Below are 25,334 nucleotides of genomic sequence, written 5' to 3'. Positions count from 1 at the left end.
TTTCAAGGAATATCTATACAGAGTGAAATTGGGGGGGTGGATTGGCAAGTGAATCTCTTAATTGTACGTTAGGTCTGGTGTAAAGCCTTGTTTCTGCCTTTTGTCTCAGTGTGAGCCAGCCTTTCAAAGGAGACTACGTGGAAATTAGCAAGAACCCCAAGTACCAGAAGCTCAACAGCGCCGTGGAGGAGAAGGTTCTGCTGGCCGACGTTGTCAACAAGATTAACAGGGCCAACGGCAAGGTAACCGAGATCAAGCACACCCACTAAAATATTTACCATCCGTGCAGTGTGTGTAAGAAGTGAAAGTCAAGAATGTAAGCTGCATTTACTTTCTGCGACCCGCTGTGTTTGCACTTTTGGGACCGTATCTTTGGAGTTTCGTCTCGCTTGACAAGCCTAGTCAAGCCCACCAAAACTATTTCAGCTATTTTGATATGCGTGTTTGACCCAGGTCTGCAGCAAACAGATGCTTTCTGACAACTTTACAACTGGTACATTTTGTTTTTTTCTAGAAAATGCCAGACATGTCTGGGCAGGAGTTTTTATTAGAAGGTATCATACTGTACTCTCAACGCTGTCCCACTTACAAGATCAAAGAAACCCTTCATGCACTGAGAGGGAAAAAAAAACACTTTTCAGTCTGTGCATCCACCTTCCTTTGCTATACTATTGCTATGTAGCACAATATTAGCATGACATTCGTCAGGTGAACACAGTCTCTGCTCTGGTTCCCAGGGTGCAGCTCGAATCTTCCTGCTGACCAAGAACAGCTTTGTGCTGGCTGACCAGAAGACGGGCCAGGTGAAGGCCAGCGTCCCGCTGCCCGACCTCACCAGCATTTCAGTCAGCACACAGAGCGACGGCTTCTTCGCTCTCAAACTCAAAGAGGTGAGGGAGACCCGGACAAGGAGAGATGCTTTATGTTTAGTATTAGTGGAGCCAAGGCCATTAGAGGTTAATGGACCAATACAGTTCAGGTTGAGGTCTATTTAGGTACTAAAATTGGTTGTCTCTTAAGTAGGCAGGTGTGCAATGAATTGTTAGGTCGATTATACATACAGCTACTAGGATGTGAATACAATGCAGTTAAAGCTGCAATAGGCAAGGTTTTTATTCCATCTTGTCAGTCTGAATCACAAAATGCAGCTGCAATAGAGAAGAGTGTCCCGTCCCCACTAATTGAGACCCTGTAGATTCACTCTATTTGCCCAAATGAAATTCTGGTGTCTGTATGGACACTGGCGGGAAATCTTCTCTGCCCACGGAGCGATGAATCAAAACAAAATCCAAAAGAAAGCTGGACTCACCAACGTTAGATCTTTTTCCTCTCTGGTCTCTTCGGTTTCCTTTGGTGTAAAGCATCACAGATCTGCCGGGTTGATGAAACATTAGTGTGCAGTTTACTGACGTCATGTTACATTATTTCTGGTTAACTGAAGTTCAGAGTTTTACGTAATGCAAAGTTGCTTGGTGCAGCTTTACTTACTGTATTATTTTGCATCAGGGATCGGCCTCAGCTGCCAAAGGAGACTTCTTGCTCAGCAGCGAGCATCTGATCGAGATCATCACCAAACTGCACCGCACCGGGACCACCACCACAGACAGGGAACAGCTCAACATTGACATCTCAGACGAGTAAGAGCCCCACCCCCAACACACACTCTGCCACTTCTCCTTATCTCACTTTTAAAATGCAGTTATTTTCCATGAAATTGGCACTTGTATCCTCTCATGTCTCTTTCATGGATTTGTAAACCTGAAATTGGCGTAAAGGCTCATGCATGCATTCAAAGGCTTCAAAAGACTGTGGTACAAGGCTGCTTTTCAAGGGAAAGAGCACGGAAAGTTATTCTGCTCTCAGGATCTGATGTGGTTAATGTCTCTGTGCGACAGGTTTCTGGTGCAGTTCAAGCAGGACAAGGTGTGCGTCAAGTTCATCCAGGGAGGCCCCAAGAACGGCAACAGTGCGTCCTGCAAGCGCAAGAACAACCGCCTGCTGGAGGTGTCGGTGCCCACGACGGCGTAACACCGCAGCCCCCCCCCCCACCCCCCCACCCCTTCTCCAGCTCTCCAATGCCGCTGTCGAGCATTCAGGTCGGGGACATTTAATCACCGAACCGCCACCCACCCCCCCGAACTCTGCTCTCCAGCACCTGCACCCCAGGCCCCGCCCTAACCCCCCCCCCCCCCCCCAAAAATGACTGTGCAATTATTTGACTTATTGTGTTTGTTGTTTTCTTGTCGTTTCCTTCACTCTCTTCTGATCAGATTTACTCCGTTGTCGTGGCAACCATGCGGCGCCACTTTTGGTAGAGAGAGCCCCTGCTGGGTTGCATGCCATAGAGTTTTGGTGTTCAAAAAGTTTTACCGGTGTTGTGTTGTAAAACTGGGGTGAAGAGTTGAAGAAAAAACAAAAGTGTTCTCTTCTTGTCGATGGAGCACAAGAGAATCTCTGTTTACCAATGGCGATGTTAACAATGATGATGATTGTCAATGACGATTGATTTTGCCTGTATGTTGAACCGATCTTCTGAGGTATGTCAGGGTGGAGAATCGAGCGACGAGCCGCAGTCTCAGCTGGCTTTGGCTCATCCGTTCTTGACGAGCGCCGACCAAGACGACTCTGAAGAACAAAGATGGAACAGAGAGCTTTTGAGCCCGGGCCCGACGGATTTATTCTCTCCGAAAAGCGGTAACGGCTGCACTTCTTTTCACCTCGGGTGTGATCAAAAAAAAAGAAAAAAGAAAAGAGGATGGTCTAAAAAATGTATTTGATTGTATGTTTTATTATTCTCTATATTGTGTTTTTTTTTTTCCGACGCCCACTAATTTAATAGAACGCACAGTGGGCGTGTTCAGCGGAAGCGCCAACGCTTGTCAAATGTAATTTGCCAAGTGATCGTAGAACCACTTTTGTATCCACAACTCCTATGTGCCATTCGACAGGTATTCCCGTATTCTTTCGGGGTCCCACGACTTGTCACATGTCGGTGTACAGTCAAGCGCCTGTACTTCAACTAAGAACCATATAGATGAGTGACCCCCCCCCCCCCCCCCATTCAGTTACTGTAACTGTTAATATCAACGCCAAAAACTGATAGCTCTCGACCATTCCCAAGCTTCATTCCATGTAATGCATGTACAGAGTTATTGTGTAACTGCATTCTTTGCCATCCAACGTTTTGCGACGGCGATCCATATCTTTAACACACCATATGTCATGTACGAATCAAAGAAGACCCTCCTCTCGCGTAACGGAGGACTCGGTTAGTGTCAAAGACAGGCAGGACAGACATTACTGGTGGAAAGGATCACAAGACGCAAAAGGACTCAAAAAGGTTCCCCAAGCCTTCCGTAATGTCTTTCCCAGATTCAAAGCTGTTCGGTTTCTCTGGCGCACAGCGAAACCCTCGATATCAGAATTTCTTCGCGAGCACAAGGGAAATAAGCTCAACGTCTCAAATGTCGCTTTCCGGTAAAACGGTAGTGAGTGAGAACCCACACAACAGTTGTCAGGAGAGTTGAGATTGCTCATGGGCAGAAGTCCCATAGCAGTGGCCCTCACTGTACCATAAGCTGTACATAGGCTCTAAGCTGTAGCCCCGGCATGGACGTAGTATCCTAGTTCATCTTATTGCCGTGTTGCTGAAATATCGATGTTTTTGCCATTGCGATGTGGGTTATTACTTGTAGTGCTTGACCCACTCTGGGCTAATAATAAATGCAGTGTATTTCTCGGCGGTGAAGGGGGGACAAAGCCCAAAGTTAGAGTGCGCATGGCCATAGATTCTTGAGACGTTTGCAGAAGAAATTGACCAGTCACAAGCTTTTACCGTCTGGCACCCGCTCATGTACAAAATTTGGTATACACACATTTACACACGCGCCAATGCTGATGACCAGAGAAGCAACCGAGTGCTATATTTTGAAGTATATTTAATACAATATTCTTTATTTTGATGTTTTTTTTTTTGTTTTTTGTAGAGGGTTTTGTACTGTCGATTTCTAAGTCGACCATCGTTTCTCTGCTGACCGTGAGGAGGTAACGGCACAGCCAGACTTGGTCTAGTCACGTTTTCTCAAATTCTACAGGGGTTCCTTGGTTTTAAAAGTTAGTGTTTTTGTAACGCCGCAGAAGACACGGGGGGACTTGAGGAATCGGTTGCTCCCGCTCCTTGCTGGGGGGGGGGGAGGTTGAGCTGAATGCCAGTTTTGTTTATTTGTTCCTCGGCTCTGCGCAGCTTGAGATTTCAACGCCGCTTTGCGAAGGTGACATCTATTTTCCCCCAGTCTCTTCTCTGTTTAGTATTTGAAGTAAACGATGGATAGAACTGCAAAATGATGTATGCATTCTTGTTGTGTGCCTAATGTTACCTGTGCTGAGAGACAGAACATGGAAATGTTTCAATAGAACTCAATGTAACATTTACAATTAATCTTTTTTAAATTAAATAAAAAGCAATAATAAATATCTTTGGCTGCTCTGGGGTTTTTGTGAATATGCATACTATGCAGGCAACGGTGTAAAATCAGCCATCAGTACATAAGATTAAATCCCACATTCCTGGGAGGGCCTGGCTTGCTATTTATCAGCGGTATCAACAGGGGGTTGGCTGGGACTGGGAGAGGCCTGGGGAGGGGTGCTGGCGGTGGGGGTGGACAGCCAGGCCTTGTAGTGTAACAGCTGGCCAGATGTTTTCCATCACATCTGGGGAGAGCTGTCCCGGGTTAAATTCCGCGGCTTGGGGAGAGCTGCCGGCAGCGGGTCTCCGGGGACCGGCCCTCGACAGATTGTGCACAGAGCGGTAAAAATAGCGCACCATTTCGGGCTGCTCCGTACCCGGTTCCCACCACTCTGCAGGCTGGGAAAGGAGGGAGGAGCCCCGGCCTCCCTGTGGAGATCCAGCCCTCAGTGGGAGTGTCAAGGAACTATACAAAGCACAATCCCATCTCCTGCAAAGCCTCTGGTATTCAAAATCACAGACGCAGATCTGCATCGAACCAGCAACGAGGAACAGCGGTTCCCAAAATGGGGTCTATGGATGACCCGGGGTCCTTAAGGGGGTTCCAGGGGGTCCCCAGCAAAAAGAGGCATTGATTTGATTCATTTCAGATTTACTGGAAAACTTCTTCTAGTTGGAGCAGATAACTGAGGGTTTTTTTATTTATGAAAGACGGTAATGATCTTAATAATGACGTGTACACACACACTTGCTGTAATGTTATAATGAAAGGTGAATATACTCAACTCACCAAGAGTGGAGAGGAAATGGGGGGGGGGGGGGAGATCATGCTGCTTCTGACTTTGAGCAGTCTTTGGCGACATCTAGTGGATATGATACAACACTACCAATAATTAATATTCTCCCCTCTGTCTCCACCTAGGCTCATTTAAGTGCAGCAAAGCCCAGTCTACACCACAAGCAACTCAGCCGCGTTTGTCAGTCGGTCTACTCCCTCTTTCGCATTCATTAACACATTTGTTTATTCATTCATTTAATTATGGACGATCCTGTCCAAAACCTCTAGCAACATTTCCAAACTCACTTATATAAATACACTACATTTCTGGGGATAAAGCGGAGCAATGACTGACAAGGTATTATTTGGTCAGTGTGCAGGTGTGCCACTAGTGCATGGGTGGGGTTGTACTTTCAGGGGCCCCAAGCCGGAGGGGGCCACTCTGACAGGTGAGGTGCTACTGGACTTAGACACATCGGAGTGGGGTGCCCAGTGTCATGTGTTGTCAGAGGGCCCAGAATTCCTCACAGCACCCTTGTCCATGGGATAAATTATTAGACAAGGTCTGAAACGACCACCCACCAAATGAATGAAAAACTTGCGATGAAAAAATTTGAATTGCTCAGACAGTCTTTGATCTTTGCTTGCTGTCAAACGTTGAAACTACACTGCAAAAAGCTCTTTTTTTAATGTGAATTATAAAATAGAGTCCAGGTCAAAAAGTTGTGCTTTAAAGGCTAGTTATCACTGGTTTACTCTGCTAACAGCTCTAAACTGCTTTTTTGGAGATTTTTCCACCTTGCTGAGAATAAAATTATGAGCAAAACACTGAATACTTTTTTGCCATATAAATTGTGAAATTTAACCTATTGAATATTGGCTTTAAATATTGGCTCGCAACAGTTTCAATCCAAAAATATCAATCTCGGCTTTCAAAAATCCTTGCCGGTTAAACCCTGGATGAGTGGGTTGTATTCAGACCTCATTGAGGAAGGAGACATTTTTTACCAGTAGCACACATCCATTTATCCACATCCTGCTGTTTTTCTCCGGCCCATCCATCCCTTGTCTTCCCTCCCGGTGATCTGGACACGTTTCTTCCCCCTGTCTCCCTGGAAGTAAGACGGATGCTGGGCCAGGGTGAAGCAGGTAACGTTCAGAGAGCGAGGGTGCACTCACCCACATCCCCCACCTGGCTGAGAGGAAGCCGGGTGGGGGAGCTGGGTGTGGGCGTCTACTGCCTGCAGTTTGTCTTCATGGTCTTCAGTTGTTAGAAGTCTTATTTTTTCACCATGCAATGGATGCTTTACTGAACACAGCTGGATTTAATTTCCCTTAACAATTAATTTCCTGGTGTCTTCTTATTCTACTGCCAATTTAGAGCTTCTGAACCTTTATTAGGTATTATGTTCAAATGGGAACAGGCTGTTTTTCAGATTTGTTTCTTTATTTTATTTTTTAAATTGGTCTTATATCCAATTCCAGGTAGCATTCAAAGTCTTAAATTTGGCTCTCTGAAACCTGCAGATACCCTATCTTACATTCTGTCCAATTTAACTTGACTGTCATTCCATTACCCAAGAGCGCAGTGAAACGAAAAACAATTTCTGTGGATCGCAGGGCTTTCCAAACAGGGCAACAGGACAACATAGCACAACAATGCAATGGTAATTGGGAATCCAAGTGTTGCATTATTAGCTGTATTGATATAAGGGGCTGCAAGTAATTCAAGCTTTTCAAGTGTGTTGCTGCAGAACTTTCTTTTTTGTTAGCCTGTTGCAACTCATATCCACATTCAAAGACGAGCAATGAAACAGAAAGTGAAGTTCTCCACCAGTTAATCATCAGGTTTTGTAATTAAGAGCTGAGGCACGGACTCAGCTGAGAAAGTTTACAGCCTGAACATGCTGACTTGCATGATTCATTTTAAAAGATTGCCTTCATGATTCACAGTCTTGAGTTTATGAGATGGCTGTTTGATTGAATACGTCATTAATTGGACTTATGGAAACGTTAATTTGTGTTATCCAACAAACTGTCAAAACCTGTATGCCTTCCATATGCACTCCACATTGAGCACAGTGAGGTGTGACATTGATATATTTCCAGCTGAGGTACCCCACCACGTGTGGTGCCCCGCCACCTTGGAGGTGAATGGGAAGGAGAAGCAGTTCCTCCTTCCAGAGGCTGGCTTGCTGAACTTCACCACCAGCACAGGCCTGCTATGAAGCCAAGGATGTCCACCACTAGAAAAAATGGTGCCCCAGAACATGGTCATTTTATGAAGAAAGCTGACTTTACTAGTTGACAATTATGTGTTTCTTTTGTTTTAGTGGAACAAATCATGTAAATTATCGTTTTTCCAAATATTTAGCTGCCTGGTAAGCTAGCTAGCCATTAGCCACCAACTAGCTAACAGCTAGCAGATAACTACATGTTCACATCATTTTAGACAACTGTCAATTTTAACTTGATTTATCAAGTTCATATGATGTTCCCAACATAATTCATTCACTAACATAAAACTAGTGCCAGGCGAAATGGAACAAACAAATCATTTTCGTGCTTGAAGAGTCTGCAATACTGTAGGAACCCATCAAAGCTCATTGTGTGAGGCTAGATCCATTGTCAATGATTTCAATGTAGGGCACTGAGCTTAATTATGTATTATACCACATTCTACCTTCAAAAACACTTTCAAACCTGCTCTTTGAACCAGTCCTTCTTACTTCAGCATATGTGACCCGCATGCTAAATACCTGAACTCGACTCATCCTGGCAGTATCGAATGCTGGAAATGCTGCTGGTCTCAGACAGTCTGCAGATACTGTGCCTGAGGTAATGGCTGCTGCACTTTTCAGCTTGGTTGGGTTAGGCTACTTCTTTTGCCTATTGGTTACTAATCTTTTAATTTGTCTTAAGCCGTATTACAATTGATCTTAAATAAAAAGCCCTATACTTTGCAAAATCTTATATTAACAAAAAACAATTAACCTCACACAAACACCAATTATAAAATTGGTGTGTGTGTGTACATATTGTAAGCCATAACAGCCATAATCACCGCTAGGCCTATATATATTGATCACATAGGTAGGTCTAATTTATGATCCCATGTGCGTTATTCTTATTCCCACATTACTGTGCGATTTGGTGACAATATGAAACCTCTATGGGCCACTGTGCTGTGCTGAAAAGATTAAATATAAACTGTCGCCCAAATTCCCTCTTTGCCACATTGCTATATCACATTCAGCTCAGCCAACTTATCCAGGACACTGATATCAATTCTGAATTCTAAATAAAGTCAGAAACTCAGAATTCTGGCTTTATTCTCAGAATTGTGACTTTAAATTCAGAATTCTGACTTTATTAATTTTGACTTTATTCTCAGAATTCTGAGATCAATCTCAGAACGCAAATAAATGTTTCACATGTAGACCTAATAATCCTCTGTGTTCTGTATGTAGTTGATAAAATGGCCAGACTTTTGAATGGCTTTTGGTATGACCGTCTCTCCACATGAGAGAATGGAAGTCTCTGGGCTATGTCAGTAAAGAGGAGACTGACTGCACAAACAATCACATTTGTCTGTACCCGCAGACCCCAGAGCTATACTTTTTGTCATATCTCACAGGTGCTTTATTCTTTATTCAGGTGCACTCTGTCATTTTGAAGGAGACAGACACAGATTTCCTCATGTGTTCTGTCGACTACCCTAAATACTGCTCTTCCTAAGGTAAAATGATGTTCAGAGTCAGAAATACAATACATAATTGAATTAACTGTAACTTTTCAGATGACATTAATTACATAACTAATAATGTTTTGAGAAGAAATAAGTTAACATTTTGCTATGATGGTTGTTTCTTACAGTAGTTTATTCTTCAGTCGGTAGTCTTTGTATGTTAAATATGTTGGTAGGATGAGGGTTAATAAAATTTACCATTGGTTTAACTTACAAAAGTTCCATAATGAATGTACTGAATAATATAATTAGCCTGAAGGAAAAAGAGTGAAAAGCGTCTCCGCTGAACGGTTGCTACGCAACTATGGACGCGTTTTACTCTTCCGGAAGTGCGTGGCTGAAGGAAGAAACATGGCGCACAGACCAGTGCCTAGTCCAGTGATATTGATTGTTTCAACGCAATCTTTCGTGAAATTCTGTCTGCCTCTGCTTATCGTTTTTACAGCAGTAGTAGCTGTAAACACAGACGATGTGTTCAGTGCAAGCCGCACGGCTACCGTACCCGTCGCTACAGCTAGGGACCTACGGTGAGATTGCTTGCTACTATTCAGTGTAATTAGCTAGCTTTCTAGCCGTTAGCTAATATAACTGCATTGATATTCATAATGTGATATTCAGTTGCCCGCGTTAGATAATAGCACAGCGAGAGGTTTCTCTCCTGCTTACTATTTCTTTTTGGCCGTGAGTCAATAAGCCCTGTTCTCTTGTATCGAGAGAACAAACTCCATTCAAAAATCTGGTAGTTTAATTTCGCTTTGCGTAGTTGTAAACATACATAACGTTACCTGGTAGAATCTAACCTTTTATGAAACAGTACCGTCTTCTCGTAAATTCGGCGTATAGACGACCCACCAGGCAGCACTTAATCACTTTATTTCAATAGAATCTCAACTTTTATTACTGTTTCACATTGCCTGTTCGCTCTCTACTGTGTATTTTGGTAGGGGAGAATTGTGGGTAATAGGCGAACCAGCAATACATGTTGAAATTTTATTGCAATGACCTCGTCAGCATAACTGTTTTTTATATTGCTACGAAAATAAGTACATGTTTTCAGAAAAAAAAAATACTTCAAAATGTAGGTCCCAAGAGTTTAAGTTGTAAATTGGACAGTGTATTAGCACAATATAAGCCCCACACCTGACAAAACATGACATATTACACAAACATTAAATGACACACTAAATGCACCAATGATGACGAAGTAGACAGCAGAAATACTTTCCCTTGGCTTCCTCTTCAAGGCTCTCTCCAGCCTCAATGCATGCCACTGCCTCTCTTGTGGCCTCAGGTACCTGCTGTACGACGTGAACCCCCCGGAGGGTTTCAACCTGCGGCGGGACGTCTACATCCGCATGGCGTCCCTGGTGAAGTCTCTGAGGAAGGAGGGGGACGACTGGGTGCTGGTGCTGCCCCCCTGGGGTCGCCTCTACCACTGGCAGAGCCCCGACATCCACCAGGTCCGCATCCCCTGGGAGAGTTCTTCAGCCTCACCAGCCTGCAGGCCAACGTGCCCGTCATGGAGTACGAGGAATTCATCGCCGGTGAGCCTTTTGTTTAGTGACTCGGACTAAGGACTAGGGTTAGACCAATGGACTGGTTTGCTGATAGGGGTTTGCTGATAGGCCAATATAATATATATACTGGATATCAGCCAGTCACTGTCATCCACCTCTGATATGATGGTTATGATGCAGTTTGTTTGATTACATATTTATTGTAGAATTGATCAATATTACTCTGGTTGTCTATGGGAAGCTCTTCTACTATGACATTCTGATCGGATTTGGAAGTATGCATTCATGTAGTATTATTATCTTCCTGGTTTTCAGAGGAGAGTCTTAGTATCCCATGGTCTAATTGCAGATGCTTTTCCATTACACCAAGTTTTTGTGGAAATTGTTGGCATGAAATTGTCAAATTTTAAAATACTGAATATCTGCACAAAATATCGGCTATCAGCAGCTATTGGCCTTAAAAAACCCATATTGGTCAAACCCAAGACTTGAACCACTCGATCTTGTCCTGCGCCTTTATTCTCTTATGTGCTTCAACACACCAGAAGTACTTTTTTTTTTCTATATATATATATCTATTACATATATATATATCTTTTTTTATTTTCCAGATAAATAAATGGGCTTTATGGGACCTGTAGTCAGGGTCAAAATGTGAAGATGTTTTGTTTTTTTTACCTCTAAAATTCAGCCTTTTTTTAAAGCCTTTATTACAATGCACTTGTGCTAAACTTTGATATTTCATGACTGAACAAACACTGTGATCCCCTCGTGAGACTCGTCTGGCTCGCGATCCTACTGAAACCCTATCAGTTATGATGGGTTTTTTTGAGGCTGTTTATACCTTAAGGGATACTGATGATGATTCTGTTTCACAATGCACAGTGACTTGGTAACCAGCTGCTACGGGGCTGATTAGCTCAGTTCAGTAAGTTTGCTGAAATAGTATGGCCAAAAGCCCAACACAGTTACTCAGTGTATCTTGTTCCTCTCTTGGGCCCAGAGTCCGGAGGCCCATTCATCGACAGGGTCCTGGTGCTGCAGAACTACGCTGAGGGATGGACTGATGGGAAGTGGGAGGAGAAAGTTGACGAGCGGCCCTGCATTGAGAAGTTGATGTACTCCAAAGATAAACAGAACTACTACAGGTAGAGTAACACAATATGGGAAAATGGACCATGGTCCCAAACTGCTTTTACTGAAATCAATTCTTAGGGCACATTCACACCAAGCATGTTTTGGAGTGGTTTATCCAACCCAGCGTTTACTCCTTTAGTTTGGTTTATTTGGCCAGGTGAGAACAATGACATTCAAACCTGGGTGGCAGAAAACAACCAAACTGATGCCAATTAATGGAAATCCTTCATTTGCCCCTTCCATTTTAGATGTCGCTTTTAAGATTTGGGAAGATGCTGGAATCGAGACGGGAGCTTTGCTTCATTACTAGTCGACAAATTTAAATTGCCTAAATCAAACTTCTTTAGATACCTTCAAATAAGGGACGATGTCCGGAAGTACATTCCATCATATGAAAGTTTAGCTGATTCAGTACTTAGATCTGTCGTTAACTTTTCACCATATTTCACCAATTTCTCACCTTGTGTCCACCCTTTACACAACTCTACTAGATGACAGAGCAGACACGTCTCAGATTAAGGAGAACTGGGAAAGAGATCTGAATATCCAGATTACAGAGGAACAATGGAGTCACAGCTTGGACCAGATTCATGGATGCTCCATAAATGTTAGACACAGTCTTATGCAATTCAAAATAGTACATAGGTTGCATTTTTCCAAAGCAAAGCTCAATAGGTGGTTCCCCTCAGTTTCTCCTATATGCGATAAGTGTCAAGCTGATGAAGCCACTCTTGCACACAGCTACATACAGTGTCCTAAAATTAGGACGTATTGGTGTAACATTTTTGATATTATTTCTGAAATTCTCAATTGAGCCAGACACTCAAACTATTATTTTTAATGTTTCTGAGACCTTAAATAATCTCACGTCGGCTCACAGACGATTTGTTAACTATTGCCTCATGTCTGCAAAGAAATGCTTACTGATGTTGTGGAAGGGTAAGGACACTCCTAGTGTGAAAATGTGGCTTGCTGATCTTGTCAATACTCTTGAGGTGGAGAGGATCAGATATATTAGAAGGGATCAAGTGGATTTATTCGACTTCATCTGGCAACCTCTCATTCAATACCTGGAAAAGACACCAAATAGTGTCTAACGCTACTTTAAGATTACTCCATCGTAATTCTGGATCCGTGGTTCCGGGGTGTTCGGGGCGGGTGGGGTGAGGGATGGGGGTTTTGTGTACTTATATCTTCTTTATTATCTTTATTATATTATAATAATGTCCTCATTATTATTATTATTATTATTATTATTATTACATATTAATTAACTTATTTTTGGTTTTTATATGCACTGCTGTATCACCAAGCATATTCTTATTATTTTTTCTTACTGTTGTTATTATTATTTTAATTATTATTACTATTGATTCTATTTATTTATTTATTTTAATTTATTATTAGTTTATATATAGGTTATATTTATATATAGATACTACTACCATTTTATATGTTGAATTATTACTATATATTGTTTCTTATTTTACTTCTCCTTTTCTGTATCCCCCCCTCCCTTCACATAATGTTTACTTGTTTGTCTTTTGTCTGCTTTTGTCAGTCTTAAAAAAGAGATGGTATCTGTAATGTCATAATTTGCATATTTATAGATGTTTCTGTATCTCAATAAAAAATGTTCAAACAAAAAAAAGAAAACAGCCAAACTGAGATACCTAAAAGTGCTTGATCCTCTTCCAAGCAAACTGGTTTGTTGGCATTGAGTTCGTAATCCGAACCAGTTAAAGGAAACAATCCCTAAAGGAAAGGTTAATGGGTATAAGGCGAGGAATGTCATCTGATAGCCAGCAGATCCTTATGCTTGGAAAGCCTGGCATAACAAAATGAACTGAGGGCAAGAAGTCAAACTGCAGTCTGGACTGATGCTCATATTTCAGCTGTTTCTTAATATGATCTTAACTAGTATGAACACAAACAAATACATCGCAGACATCATCATGCTAAAGTGACAGGTTACCAAAACTGTCCAATAAATGAGCTACTTCTGAGTCCATGTGCCTTTTGTTTACAAGACCTGGTTCACATGCAATTAGGCAATGTGAACCCAAACAAACCGAATACAAAAAATGTAAAACTAAAACCTTTCCACTATAGTTCGGACCAAAGAAAATGAACTGTAGGTGTGATGGCACCCTCAAAGTGACTCTAGATTAACACAGCGGTAGAGTAACACAGCAGACCTATTTGAGACAGTGATGGATGAGGTTCACAGTTATTCTGTATAAATGATGTACTCCTCCGCCTTACTAGTTGTACTTCTCTCACCTCTCCATTCATCATCGCCTTGTCCCTGTCTCCCCTCTGTCTGTTTCTCAGGGGCTGGTTCTGGGGCCACGAGGAGACGAGAGCTCGAAATGTCACGTGTATGTCAGCCCAAGGCCATGCCTCCATCCTGGCGTCGGTTCTTCAGAAAAACATCACCGCAACGTAAGTCCACAGAACAGCGGGATGATGTTATACATAATGCAAAGATTTCACACACACACAGGGTCCGAAAATAACACCTGCCAAGCGCCAAATGCTGGTAAAATTTGTCTTTGACAGATAAATCAATAAAGGTCACCCGCCACACTGACTGCTAACTTTTTGAGATGAGAGTGTTTGAATGCCTTGGGTGTATTGAGTTCTGTTGTTGCACTTCATGATGAATTACAACCTTGATCCATTTCATTTTTTAAGTGAGTGAGCAAGTTTTAAATATACACAGTACTACACACTTCCGTGCAAACTTTCAAACAGATTTCAATGAAAAATTTTGCTTGAGTAATAATTATTATTGGAAGGTAATTTTTTTTTTTAAGTTTACCAGCCCTTTGCAGATGATCCAAAAAGTCACACACTCGCAGAGAGGGATTTCTGTCTGTGGGTTATTATATAGTAGTTATAAATTGAAAATCTAACCACCTATAGAGGCTTTCAATTGCATCACAAATCTCCTGTCACTTTTCATTGGAGAATTTGCTGTGCCATATCATATCAAAATGTATACCAGCCGGACAAAAAATTGTTGGTGTGGATGTAGGTCAATTCAGTAATGTTAAATATATATACATATATATATATATACTGTATATACTGTATATATATAAGTAAAGTGAATGGTCTGATAAAGTAAAATTGTCTTGTCTTCAGCCCTAGTCTCTACTGCAAAACACTTGAGAAGAGTCAGTTAACTTGCAAGTTATTTTATCAAAGCAACTAATATTCAAGTTAATATGCAGCTACAACCACTACTAACGCTAGCTGCTAGCCACGTGTTATTAGTTATTGTGTAAATCAGATGTGATAGCAAGTAGTGATGTCTAGCAGACCACATACTAGGGTTAGCTAGCAAACTAACAAGATGACATTATCTAAACACAAAATCCATCAAATGTATCAGAAGTGGGCAGTCTGTAGTCAAAAAACAGCACAGAAATCAACCTGATCTATTCCACACTGTTGAGCAGTAAGTTTAGAAATGCCATTAGCTGATCTCGGCTTGTAGTTGCCAAGAGCTGAGGACCTGGCTGCCAGAGGATGTGTTACGTCACCTGAAATCCCTCTATATGTAAATAGCTGAGAGACTATTTAACTTCCTTGCTATTTCAGTGTGTATAGTTTAGTTAGTATTGTTTACAGTTTTTCTCTGATCTTGGCGACAGTGACAGGGATGAACCTGTTTGCACATGCTGCTCTTTTGCAGGTCAGTCATGCTGGACAGAGCAGAGACAGTCCTCCACGACCACTATGCTGGGAAGGATTACTGGGATGTAAGTGAAGTTATGGGTTAATCTCAGTTCTAACAGTGATCATAGTGTCAGATGATAACATGTACTGTGTGATCATCTTCTCAATCCAGGGTTTAATGCGGGAAAATGTATGGTCTGCAAAAGGTGCAACAGTCCTGGTTTGCAGTGGTATAAAAACATTTGTGGAGCGTCTGTGCTTGTCTCTTTCTCCTGCAATATTGATTTTACCCAGCAGATGCTGTGCTTGGCTGCTGTGTATAGTAACAGGTGCTGTAACCGGTGTACGCCACTGTGTATATAAAATGTGTTGTAACAACAGGTGTACATCGCTTTGTATGTAGCAGGTGTTATTTTTGATTTTTATTTCTTCAAGTTGGGGGGGGGTTCTTATGTCAAGGCACACCACCTTGACTATAAAGTGATGTTAATTGTGTCTGTATTGAATGTAGACGCGCCGCAGCATGGTTTTTGCCAAGCACCTGCGGCTCATAGGAGATGACTTCAGAGTAAAGTACCTCAACTCTACAGATAGCAGCGACCAAACAGTATACCATGAGGACTGGACTCGCATGAAGGTGAGTCAGTGTGTTCAGTCTGTCTGTCCATGCATTATGATATATTTTAGAGCCTATTGCCACAACACTGTGGTCATCAAAAGGCAAATTCAGGTCAGTCAGTCAAGGTTGAGAGTAGGGCTGAACAATTAATCTAAATTTTATCGAAATCGCAATATGGCAATTTTCAAATCGCAGGAGGCGTTATGTTTGTTAAAGGCGAAATGCGTGTCAAAATACCATTTTAAATTAAATATTGTCGAGCTGCAGAGATGTCCTGGCCTACACATCATATTCTACAGACTTAAGAAAACATCTTTGTTTGGTACAGATGCCCGCAAAAATCACACCATAATCTTTTGAATACGTTTTTCAATGAAAATGAGAATCATGATGTAAAAATGATCATTCCCTCTAATATCGCAAATCATATCGCAATTGCAATATCAGTCAAAATAATCGCAATTAGATATTTTTTCAAAATCGTTCAGCCCTAGTTGAGAGTTTTCACTCATCTATTCCCATACACTATTGATGAATAATTTTGTAATAAAGACAAGTTTGCCGTCCGTTGATTCAGTGTTCTCTTTTATGATACATGCTGCATGGAGAGAAGTACATCATAGCAAAGGGAATGGTGCAGTTCTCTGACAAGGGTCAGACTAACCAGGCTTATATCTTCAAGGACAGCCACCTGCAAGCCTCCATCCTCCCAGTATCTCATGATGGTGTTTGTACGGATGTTGTATAAGTGGGTCTCAGGAACAGTAGGATCTTGTCTATGCATGACAGTCATAAACCCTCACATGGAGAGCACATGAAAGCACATGAAAGCACATGATGAGCTCATGACAATCAATACATTGGAATAGTACATATTTACTCTACAACTATCAAACCTCATCATGGTTTACAGCACTTGAGAAAATAATTTTTCATAGATCATGTCTGTTCTCTATTGAGCAGTATCTAATTAATTAAAGGAAATAAAAGTTATGTTATTGTGAAAATGTATCATTAACTATGAAGCTTGACAAATTTTCACACAACCATCTTCTGGTATTCTGAAAAAAACACTAGATGTCATTGCCACAAAAGCTCTGTGAGACTGTACTTGGTTAAGTCTGTACTTTGTTTGTTTTTATAATTTCATAGATTAGCCAGTTTTCAGGTCTAGTGAATAATCAGTTGGTGGTCTGCTATTACTGTATGTCCTCCTCAGGCTAAGCTGGGCTCGGCTAAAGGCGGGCCGTACCTGGGCGTCCACCTCCGCAGGAAGGACTTCATCTGGGGTCACAGAGAGGACGTACCCAGCCTTAAAGGGGCGGTCAAAAAAATCCGCTGCCTGATGAAGAAGCACAAACTCAACAAGGTCTTTGTTGCGACAGACGCAGACGAGGAAGGTAATGACACAACGGCACACGTAAAGGCATCTTCAATTTAAAATGATCCAAGATGAAATTTGTTAGGTCAACCAGCCACAGTGGCAAAGTTTGCCCAAACTGGGGGGAAAAAATCACCAGTTAGCAGACCTTTGATGAAGCTCCCACAGCGATGCTTATGCACTACCCTCTGCTCACGTCCGCTATGTCTTTTTTTTTTTTCTTCCCATGACCACTCCTGGGCACCGTACTCATACGTAATTTCAAAACAAATCATTTCGATATGAAATCTCGATACCAAGGAAAACTTAAATAGAACTCCCCATTACCATTCCGGGGCACCGTACTTAACTACAGAGATTGAAAAGCAATCGTCATTACCAAACATTAAATAAGGCAGCCACACTGCCCACTATGTCAGGTTATTTTGTCCACTGTGAGGCGAGATAAGACTGTCAAACTGGAAGCAGATTATGGCGACATATTGTTGGAGTTAAGAGGCCAGCAGACACAGATAATAAGAGAGGTGGTGCGTTGCTGCGAGCAAAAGAGGAGACATTGGGGCAAAAAAAATGTGACATTTCATTAGTGGTGACAAGCAAAGCAAGATATGCGACTGGTTTTTGGGCCATCTAGCCAAACCATGTATCATATTTAGCCTTTTTAGTAGTAGTAGTAGTAGTAGTATTTTTATTCAGTCATCACACATAATACAATAAGTATAAATCAGTCTAGATAATATAAACAAAGTAAACAATCTGTGTATTAAGTAGTGACTGAAAAGGCACAGGCAGAAGCATAATGCTTATATACGCCTATCCTATATTCTTATCAATTTAAGCTACCCTCCAGAAAATAATAATAATAATAATAATAAAATAAAAATCATTCACACTTGTAACCCTCAAAAATAGCTTTGTGAGCCATTCTTTTGAAAACCAAAAGTGAGTTACACATTCTTAACTTTATACTAGCATTGTTCCCTAATTTTCTTTAAAAGTGGCTGGTAAAAATCTGTAGACTCCCGCACACTGTCTTCATTTACAAGAGCTTTATTTAAAGGCACAACATTTTGGTCATGTGACCTTCGTCAGGTATCAGGATATCAGGTATCAGGATATCAGGTATCTAGATGCCTGACGAAGGTCACATGACCAAGTGAAGCGTCAATAGATTTTAATGTTATCTTTTCCGCTCCGATGCACCTGGCACATACGGGTGTGCCAAGATCTTATATAAAGTGGCTGGTAAAAAATGTGAGTGGCTGGTAGAATGTAGGAATCTACCAGATACAGGGCTAGTGGATCAAAAACTTAGTTCCCCACCCAGTTAGAATGAATTCAAGTGAAGGGCTTCCTATAGACAACCAGTGTAGTATTGATCAATTATAAAATAAATATGTAATCAAACAAACTGCGTTATATCCATCCATCATATCAGCAGTGGATGATACTGACTGGCTGATTTTTAATAAAAGGTCAATATCAGCCCAATATATTGATCTAACCCTAATCTGAAGTCACATAGATGGACTATGGGATCGCTATTATGTTTTGTCATTGGCAATGAAACTTTGCCATCATGCTGCCATTTCTCCATACCCCCACCTCCAATTAAAGACCACAATGGAAATAAGGTAGTTACCTTCATGGTGTTACCCTTGGTTTTTACCCTAGTTTTTAAAGATTAACACATGCTTGATATGGTCTTAAGTTAAAGGTAGTATATGACTTATATTGCTCTTCTCTGAATTTAACAAATAAAAGCAATGAATGAATCATCACATAATCTGTCTGATCTTGCAGAGCTGGAGGATTTGAAGAGGATGTTGCCAGAGATGGTACGCTTTGAGCCCACCTGGGAGGACCTGGAGCTCCTCAAGGATGGAGGAGTGGCTATCATTGACCAGTGGATCTGTGCACATGCCAGGTACATCACGTCCTTGCTTTTTTTCCCCTTCATGTAAGGTACAGATGGGGTTAATTGAAGGTGAAGGCAATAGAATAAATAGAAAATACTGAGCACCTTAAAAAAAACAATTTATTTTGAAGGTTTTGTTTGGTTTCATATATTCAGTACATAATGAGCAAAATAAATCATCCATAAATTGTATGGATTTTCACTGCAGGAACAGCTTTTGAGCCTCATTCATTTTCTTAAGTTTATCGAACAGAATTGCAACACACGCCGTGTAAGGAACTCACTGCTAATGATTTTTTTAAAGGGTGAGTATTGAGGCCTCAGACTAATACCCTAATTCCAGTAGGTTAATGCTGCAATATCTTTTGAAATATGGCCCCATGCCCAAACAAATGACTGAAACAACAACGAAACGAAACAAAAAACTTTGATGCTAATGGGGCCTTAAATCATTTTTAAATGCCTTGTCATGGTGTAACCTACCTATGGAAAATATTTCAACTTGAAAAACTTGTTTTAGGCTGGCTGTACATGCTGTACATCACGTTCTCAGGTAATATTCCAAGGTGTGCATTTCCTGCCTCACGAATGTCTTTTTGCCGGTATCTTCCCAGGTTCTTCATAGGAACATCTGTTTCCACCTTCTCTTTCCGGATCCACGAAGAGAGGGAGATCCTGGGCTTCGACCCCAAAACCACATACAACCGTTTCTGCGGGGACACGGAGAAAGAGTGCGAACAGCCCACACACTGGAAAATAGTCTACTGACTTTCATCGGACTGCATCTGACACAAGTGCCAAAAAGCAGTGTTGAACGTGATGTTTACTTGTGCGCGTCACACAAGATATTTGAAGCGTTTTTTATAGTATATTTTTTACTTTTTATGTTTTCAGAGTTGTGCAATCAGGTCTGTGACGACCACTGTGACTGAACCTCATGTTCTCAAAAGGCCAAGTCTGGGATGTCAGGCGTGTTTTACTGTAACGTGCACCACTTTAATCCACAGGTTCATTTTCAAAGTGAAGGAATTTGAACCCTTCCCTACAAGCTCGGGTTATGTTGCATCATTTCTGTTCAGTGTTACGCCAGTAACACTGGTGAGGAAACAAGTGTCTTATAATGAGTCAGATGGACACTGTGCTGCTTCATAAGGTAGTTCTCAACTTGCCATTTCGTGGGCTTCGAATGATAAGTTTCTATCTGAGTGGAAGCAGTTCTGAGATAGTAAGATACTGTATATACTTAATGTCTTTTTAAATGTTTCACCCCAAAAGGTTCGTTTAAAAAAAAAAAAAAAATAACAGCACACAAGCAAAAGGTAACATTCCAAGATCATGAATATTTGATCAGATAGAACCTTATAATTCTAAGAGCACAATTTGTTAAAAAGATGTGTGTTTTCCATCTCTTTCTCACCCACCGTATTCCTCCTTTACCTCACAGTTTATGCTCAGTGTTTTCTTTCTTCATCGCCAGTATTAACACTTTATGCCGGAAATGTGACCCAAAATGAAGCTGTTTTCCATCATGTAAATAATGATATCATGAAGAACTGTAACAATGCTTAATTCCGTGTCGCATAAAGTGTTCAGTCTCAGGCTCAGAACGTTGCAGCATTCTTACTCTCACTTTTTTTTTTTCCACTCAAAGGAATGGAGGTGAGACAAAGGGAGCCACCGGGCAACCGGGCAAGACACCCTACTTGTTTTCATTCCTGAAGCTGCACGTGTTGCAATTACAAACTGGCAGGTGTGGACATTGTCTTATCGCTTGGTGTGTAAGTGTAGAGCGTCCACTAAAGCCGAGATATTCGCAAAGCTTGGAAATAGCAGCAGTTAAAGGTCTCTTACCATTTAAGTGAGGTTTTTTCTTATCGGCGGCCCCACTTTTCAAGGGCTGATGGATTGAAAAAGGGAAGATCGACTCAACTACACCATTTAAAATTGCTTGTGAAAAAGGCACTATTAAGATGAAAGGCAATCCAAGGCATTTATGTTGGGCATAAGAGTGCTTTGGGTTTATCTTTACACACTTTTTGATGTGGTACTTGTTGGGAATGCATCATCCACATAGAGTATGTCTGCATGTACACTAATAATTTGATCTCAACCCAATTAAGCCAATACTCTATTGAAATTGTCATGTAAATGCCTTTGACTCATCATCTTAATGGGAGTAAGGTGATAATCAGAGTAAGCATAATACAGTTGACACACCTAGATTTCTGCTCAGTCTTTCCATTTATAGGGGCATGTAAATGCCTTAGTAAGGTTTCTTGTTTGTTTTTTTTGTTTTTTTTAAACTGCGCATGTCAAAGGTCACCAGGCGCAGTAAGCTGGATGTTGTGAAACACACACATTTGACATGAATCCATGTAAACCGGGTTAATAGAGAAATTGAGTTTGCTAGAGCAGGGATTCCCAACCTTTTGCATGTCAAATAGATGCTTTTAGACAATGGACTCTCCCATTTGATAGGATTTTATTCTAGGGAACAGCATCAAAGAAGATTTCTATTGTTAGATATGACAAATATATAACTGTCTATACTGTAGGTGGGGAGGTAACAGTGGCAGCCATCTTTATATACTGAACAAAAATATAAATGCAACACTTTTGTTTTTGCTCCCATTTTTCATGAGGCTGGTCACAATAAAAGGCCACTCTAAAATGTGCAGTTGTTATCACACAACACAATGCCACAGATGTCTCAAGTTTTGACTGCAGGAATGTCCACCAGAGCTCATGAGGCAGCATGATAATGCTCGGCCCCATGTTGCAAGGATCTGTACACAACTCCTGGAAGCTGAAAACATCCCAGTTCTTGCATGGCCTGCATACTCACCAGACATGTCACCCACTGAGTGTGTTTGGGACGCTCTGGATCGGCGTGTACGACAGCGTGTTCCGATTCCTGCCAACATCCAGCAACTTGGCACAGCCATTGAAGAGGAGTGGACCAACTTTCCACAGGCCACAATCAACAACCTGATCTGGTCACACCAGATACTGACTGGTTTTTGAAAAATGCATATCTGTAGCCCTAGTCATGTAAGATCCATCTTGATATGCCACACCTGTCAGGTGGATGGATTATCTTGGCAAAGGAGAAGTGCTCACTAACACAGATTTAAACAAATTTGTGAACAAAGTTTGAGAGAAATAAGCCTCTTGTGTGCATAGAAAAAGTCTTAGATCTTTTATTTCAACTCAAGAAAAATGGGAGCAAAAACAAAAGTGTTGCGTTTATATTTTTGTTCAGTGTACATTCTCTCATGGCACGTTCTTCCAGTGTAAGAAATAAAAGTGGAAATGAAACCCTTAGACCACCCCAGAGCCCCTCCAAGGATCCCTGCAGGTCCCCGGATCCCATTTTGGACACCTCTGTGCTTTAGTCTCCGCTCCAACAACCTGGTTCAGTAGCGCAGCTCTTAGGTAACTTGTCTCTTGCTGTAGTTGTTTACCCAGATGTGCTTCTTGATTATGTCTCTCACTCATCTTTTTTCTTTCTCCATGCTGTTATAAGTAGACAGAAAACCAGTCAGACGGCCCTGATAATGCTATTCTTATTGATGTTTTCAGCTTCACAATGCACAAGTGTCATATTTCATCTGTGCTACTGTTGGACCAAAACCAACAGCTCCATGTATGATTTGGCCTTTTCTTTTTTTTATGTGAGTATGGAAAAAATCTAGACATAATAGCTCGTGGGTGCAGATGGTACTGACTGAAATAAGACTTGACAGACTTTTTCATCATCCCTATAAAAACTCTTACATCACAAGTAATAAGTTGAACAAAAACACCATATAAATCGCAAGTTGTGTAATCTGTCCAGAGAATACGTGGCGTTGTTTTTTTTTTTTTTTACTTTTCCCTGTGGATCCCTCACATGACGACAGATAGCAGTGTGACTTTTCCTTGTGGATCCCCCATATGATGACAGATAGCAGTGTGACTTTTCCTTGTGGATCCCCCATATGATGACAGATAGCAGTGTGACTTTTCCTTGTGGATCCCCCACATGATGACAGACAGCAGTGTGACTTTTTCCTTGTGGACAGATAGCAGTGTGACTTTTCCCTGTGGATCCCCCCATATGATGGCAGATAGCAGTGTGACTTTTCCCTGTGGATCCCCCACATGATAACAGATAGCATTGTGACTTTTCCCTGTGGAGACCCACGCCTACTTAACAACAACCTATATGTTTGTGTAATGTGTTGCTTGGAGCAGCTCTATAGTCTGTCCCCTCAGAAAAGTCCCCTCTTGTAGAACAGTCATTTCAAATGTCTCAGTTTCTAACGGCTTGATCAGAAATTTGCGTTTTCCTTGATTTCTCCGTATCCAAAAATATCCAGTTACCCTGAAAAAGAACTACAGCAATCCTACAATCATTTTTTGGAGCAACTATAACTATAGATCAAACAATTCGACTATGATCCCATAGTAGAGACCATAAATTATGAAAAGGTCAATATTATAGGAATACTGTAGTGATACTATAGGAGATTAAAAAGAAAACAGCAGTAATCTCACTACAGACTCACTATTGAGTATTACAGACACACTATAGTCCCTATAGGAATGGTACAGTAATAGTCTTATTTTTCACTAGTGTTAAGAATATTCCATCTTTTATATTGTCTGCTACATGTAGGTAGAGTCATTAGTTGGGTTGACATTTGAAATGTGACCATCAAGTAGTGCAGGTCTATACTATACATTTAGATCATTAAGATTTATATCAGTCTGAAAAGGTGGGTAAACCATAGAGATAAAACAGTGTTATATCTCTATGGGGTAAACAATAATAACACAATAAAGATAATAAGTGAAATTTGCCAGTGCTTGCGCACAAGGGTAGAAGTAACCACATTTACTCAAGTTAGTGTAATTGAGTAACTTTTTGTGTACTTGTACTTTTTTGAGTATTTCTGAAAGACAGTAATTTTACTTTGGTATGTTTTTGCTGAAGTAGGCTATTGTAGCTACATTTTAAATCACATCCATTACAGAGTAGCCTATATAAATTTTGTGGGGCTCCATAAGCATCAGAAACTGGACCAATGAAAACTGACAAATTGTGGAGCCATTCACAGCGAGAAGAGGAATCTGACTTTACTTTGTTTAGGCTAATGCGCTTTATTGTGTAATTTCCAAATTTTCCAATTAAAATAATCTAGTTTGAACTGAATTGCATGGGAAAGATCACAGCTAACAACGTTCTCCTTCCTAAAAAGAAACTCTTAACTTTTTCTCTGAGGACATTTTATATGTTTACACCAGTAGGTTTTACTTCTACATAAGTAAAACATCAGCAAAGCAACAGTCAGTGGTGGAAGAAGTACTGAGATCTTTTAATTAAGTAAAAGTAGCAATACAACAATGTGAAGATACTCCATTACAAGTAAAAGTCCTGCATTCAAAATCTTACTTACGTAAAAGTACATAAGTATTGGCAGCAAAATGTACTTAGAGTATCAAAGTAAACGTACTCATTATGCAAACTGTCCCCATTTAGAGAGTTATATTTGTCATAAATTATTGGAATATTAATACTGATTTATTGACATACATGTACATGTAAGCAGCATTTTAAAGTTGTCAACGTGAAGCTAATCTTAACAATTTAGCTATACTTTTGGGTAGTCTAATCTATAACAATGCTATTTTATAGTTATTTTATAAAGATGATCAAATGTTTTAAATATAAAATATTGATGTGAAAAGTAACTAGTAACTATAGCTGTGAAATAAATGTAATGGAGTAAAAAGTACAATATTTCCCTCTAAAATGTAGTGGAGTATAAGTACAAAGTAGTATAAAATGGAAATACTCAAGTAAAGTACAAGTACCTCAAAATTGTACTTAAGTACAGTACTTGAGTAAATGTACTTAGTTACTTTCCACCACTGGCAACAGTGCTTCTACTTCAGTATGACATTCTAATACTCTTTCCACCACTGCGTGTGCATGCTCCCATGAAATGAAGCCAGACAGGTTGCAGTAGACTACACGCCCCTCACACTGATTTACGTGCACATACATACAGGCAGAGGCGCCCAGAGCAGCCGGGACCG

General features: G+C 40.9%; 2 protein-coding genes across 4 annotated transcripts in view; both read left to right on the top strand.

Moving 5' to 3' along the window:
* The window catches only part of myo1b (myosin IB), a 71,045-nt gene extending 66,587 nt beyond the window's left edge, over positions 1-4,458 (top strand). For all 3 annotated transcript variants that reach the window (XM_071524899.1, XM_071524901.1, XM_071524900.1), the window contains 4 exons: positions 110-242; positions 738-890; positions 1,507-1,637; positions 1,896-4,458. In XM_071524899.1, coding sequence (XP_071381000.1) covers positions 110-242; positions 738-890; positions 1,507-1,637; positions 1,896-2,028 — 550 coding nt within the window. In that variant the 3' untranslated portion in view covers positions 2,029-4,458. The remainder of the gene's footprint in view (positions 1-109; positions 243-737; positions 891-1,506; positions 1,638-1,895) is intronic.
* A 4,883-nt stretch (positions 4,459-9,341) lies between these two features.
* On the top strand, positions 9,342-20,820 carry pofut2 (protein O-fucosyltransferase 2). Its single transcript, XM_071524910.1, is given in 10 exon segments — positions 9,342-9,518; positions 10,283-10,464; positions 10,467-10,535; positions 11,512-11,656; positions 13,980-14,090; positions 15,349-15,415; positions 15,844-15,969; positions 17,171-17,351; positions 19,136-19,259; positions 19,865-20,820. Coding segments are annotated over 10 exon segments (1,335 nt in total). The 5' UTR covers position 9,342; the 3' UTR covers positions 20,019-20,820.
* Positions 20,821-25,334: the final 4,514 nt, after the last annotated feature.

This window comes from Centroberyx affinis, unplaced genomic scaffold (assembly GCF_046629955.1).
Source record: "Centroberyx affinis isolate AG114_WGS23_722 - 3 ecotype Tasmania unplaced genomic scaffold, CSIRO-AGI_Caff_v1 ptg001246l_1, whole genome shotgun sequence".
In the NCBI taxonomy this organism is placed as follows: domain Eukaryota; kingdom Metazoa; phylum Chordata; class Actinopteri; order Beryciformes; family Berycidae; genus Centroberyx; species Centroberyx affinis.
This window is presented reverse-complemented; position numbering and strand designations above follow the sequence as displayed.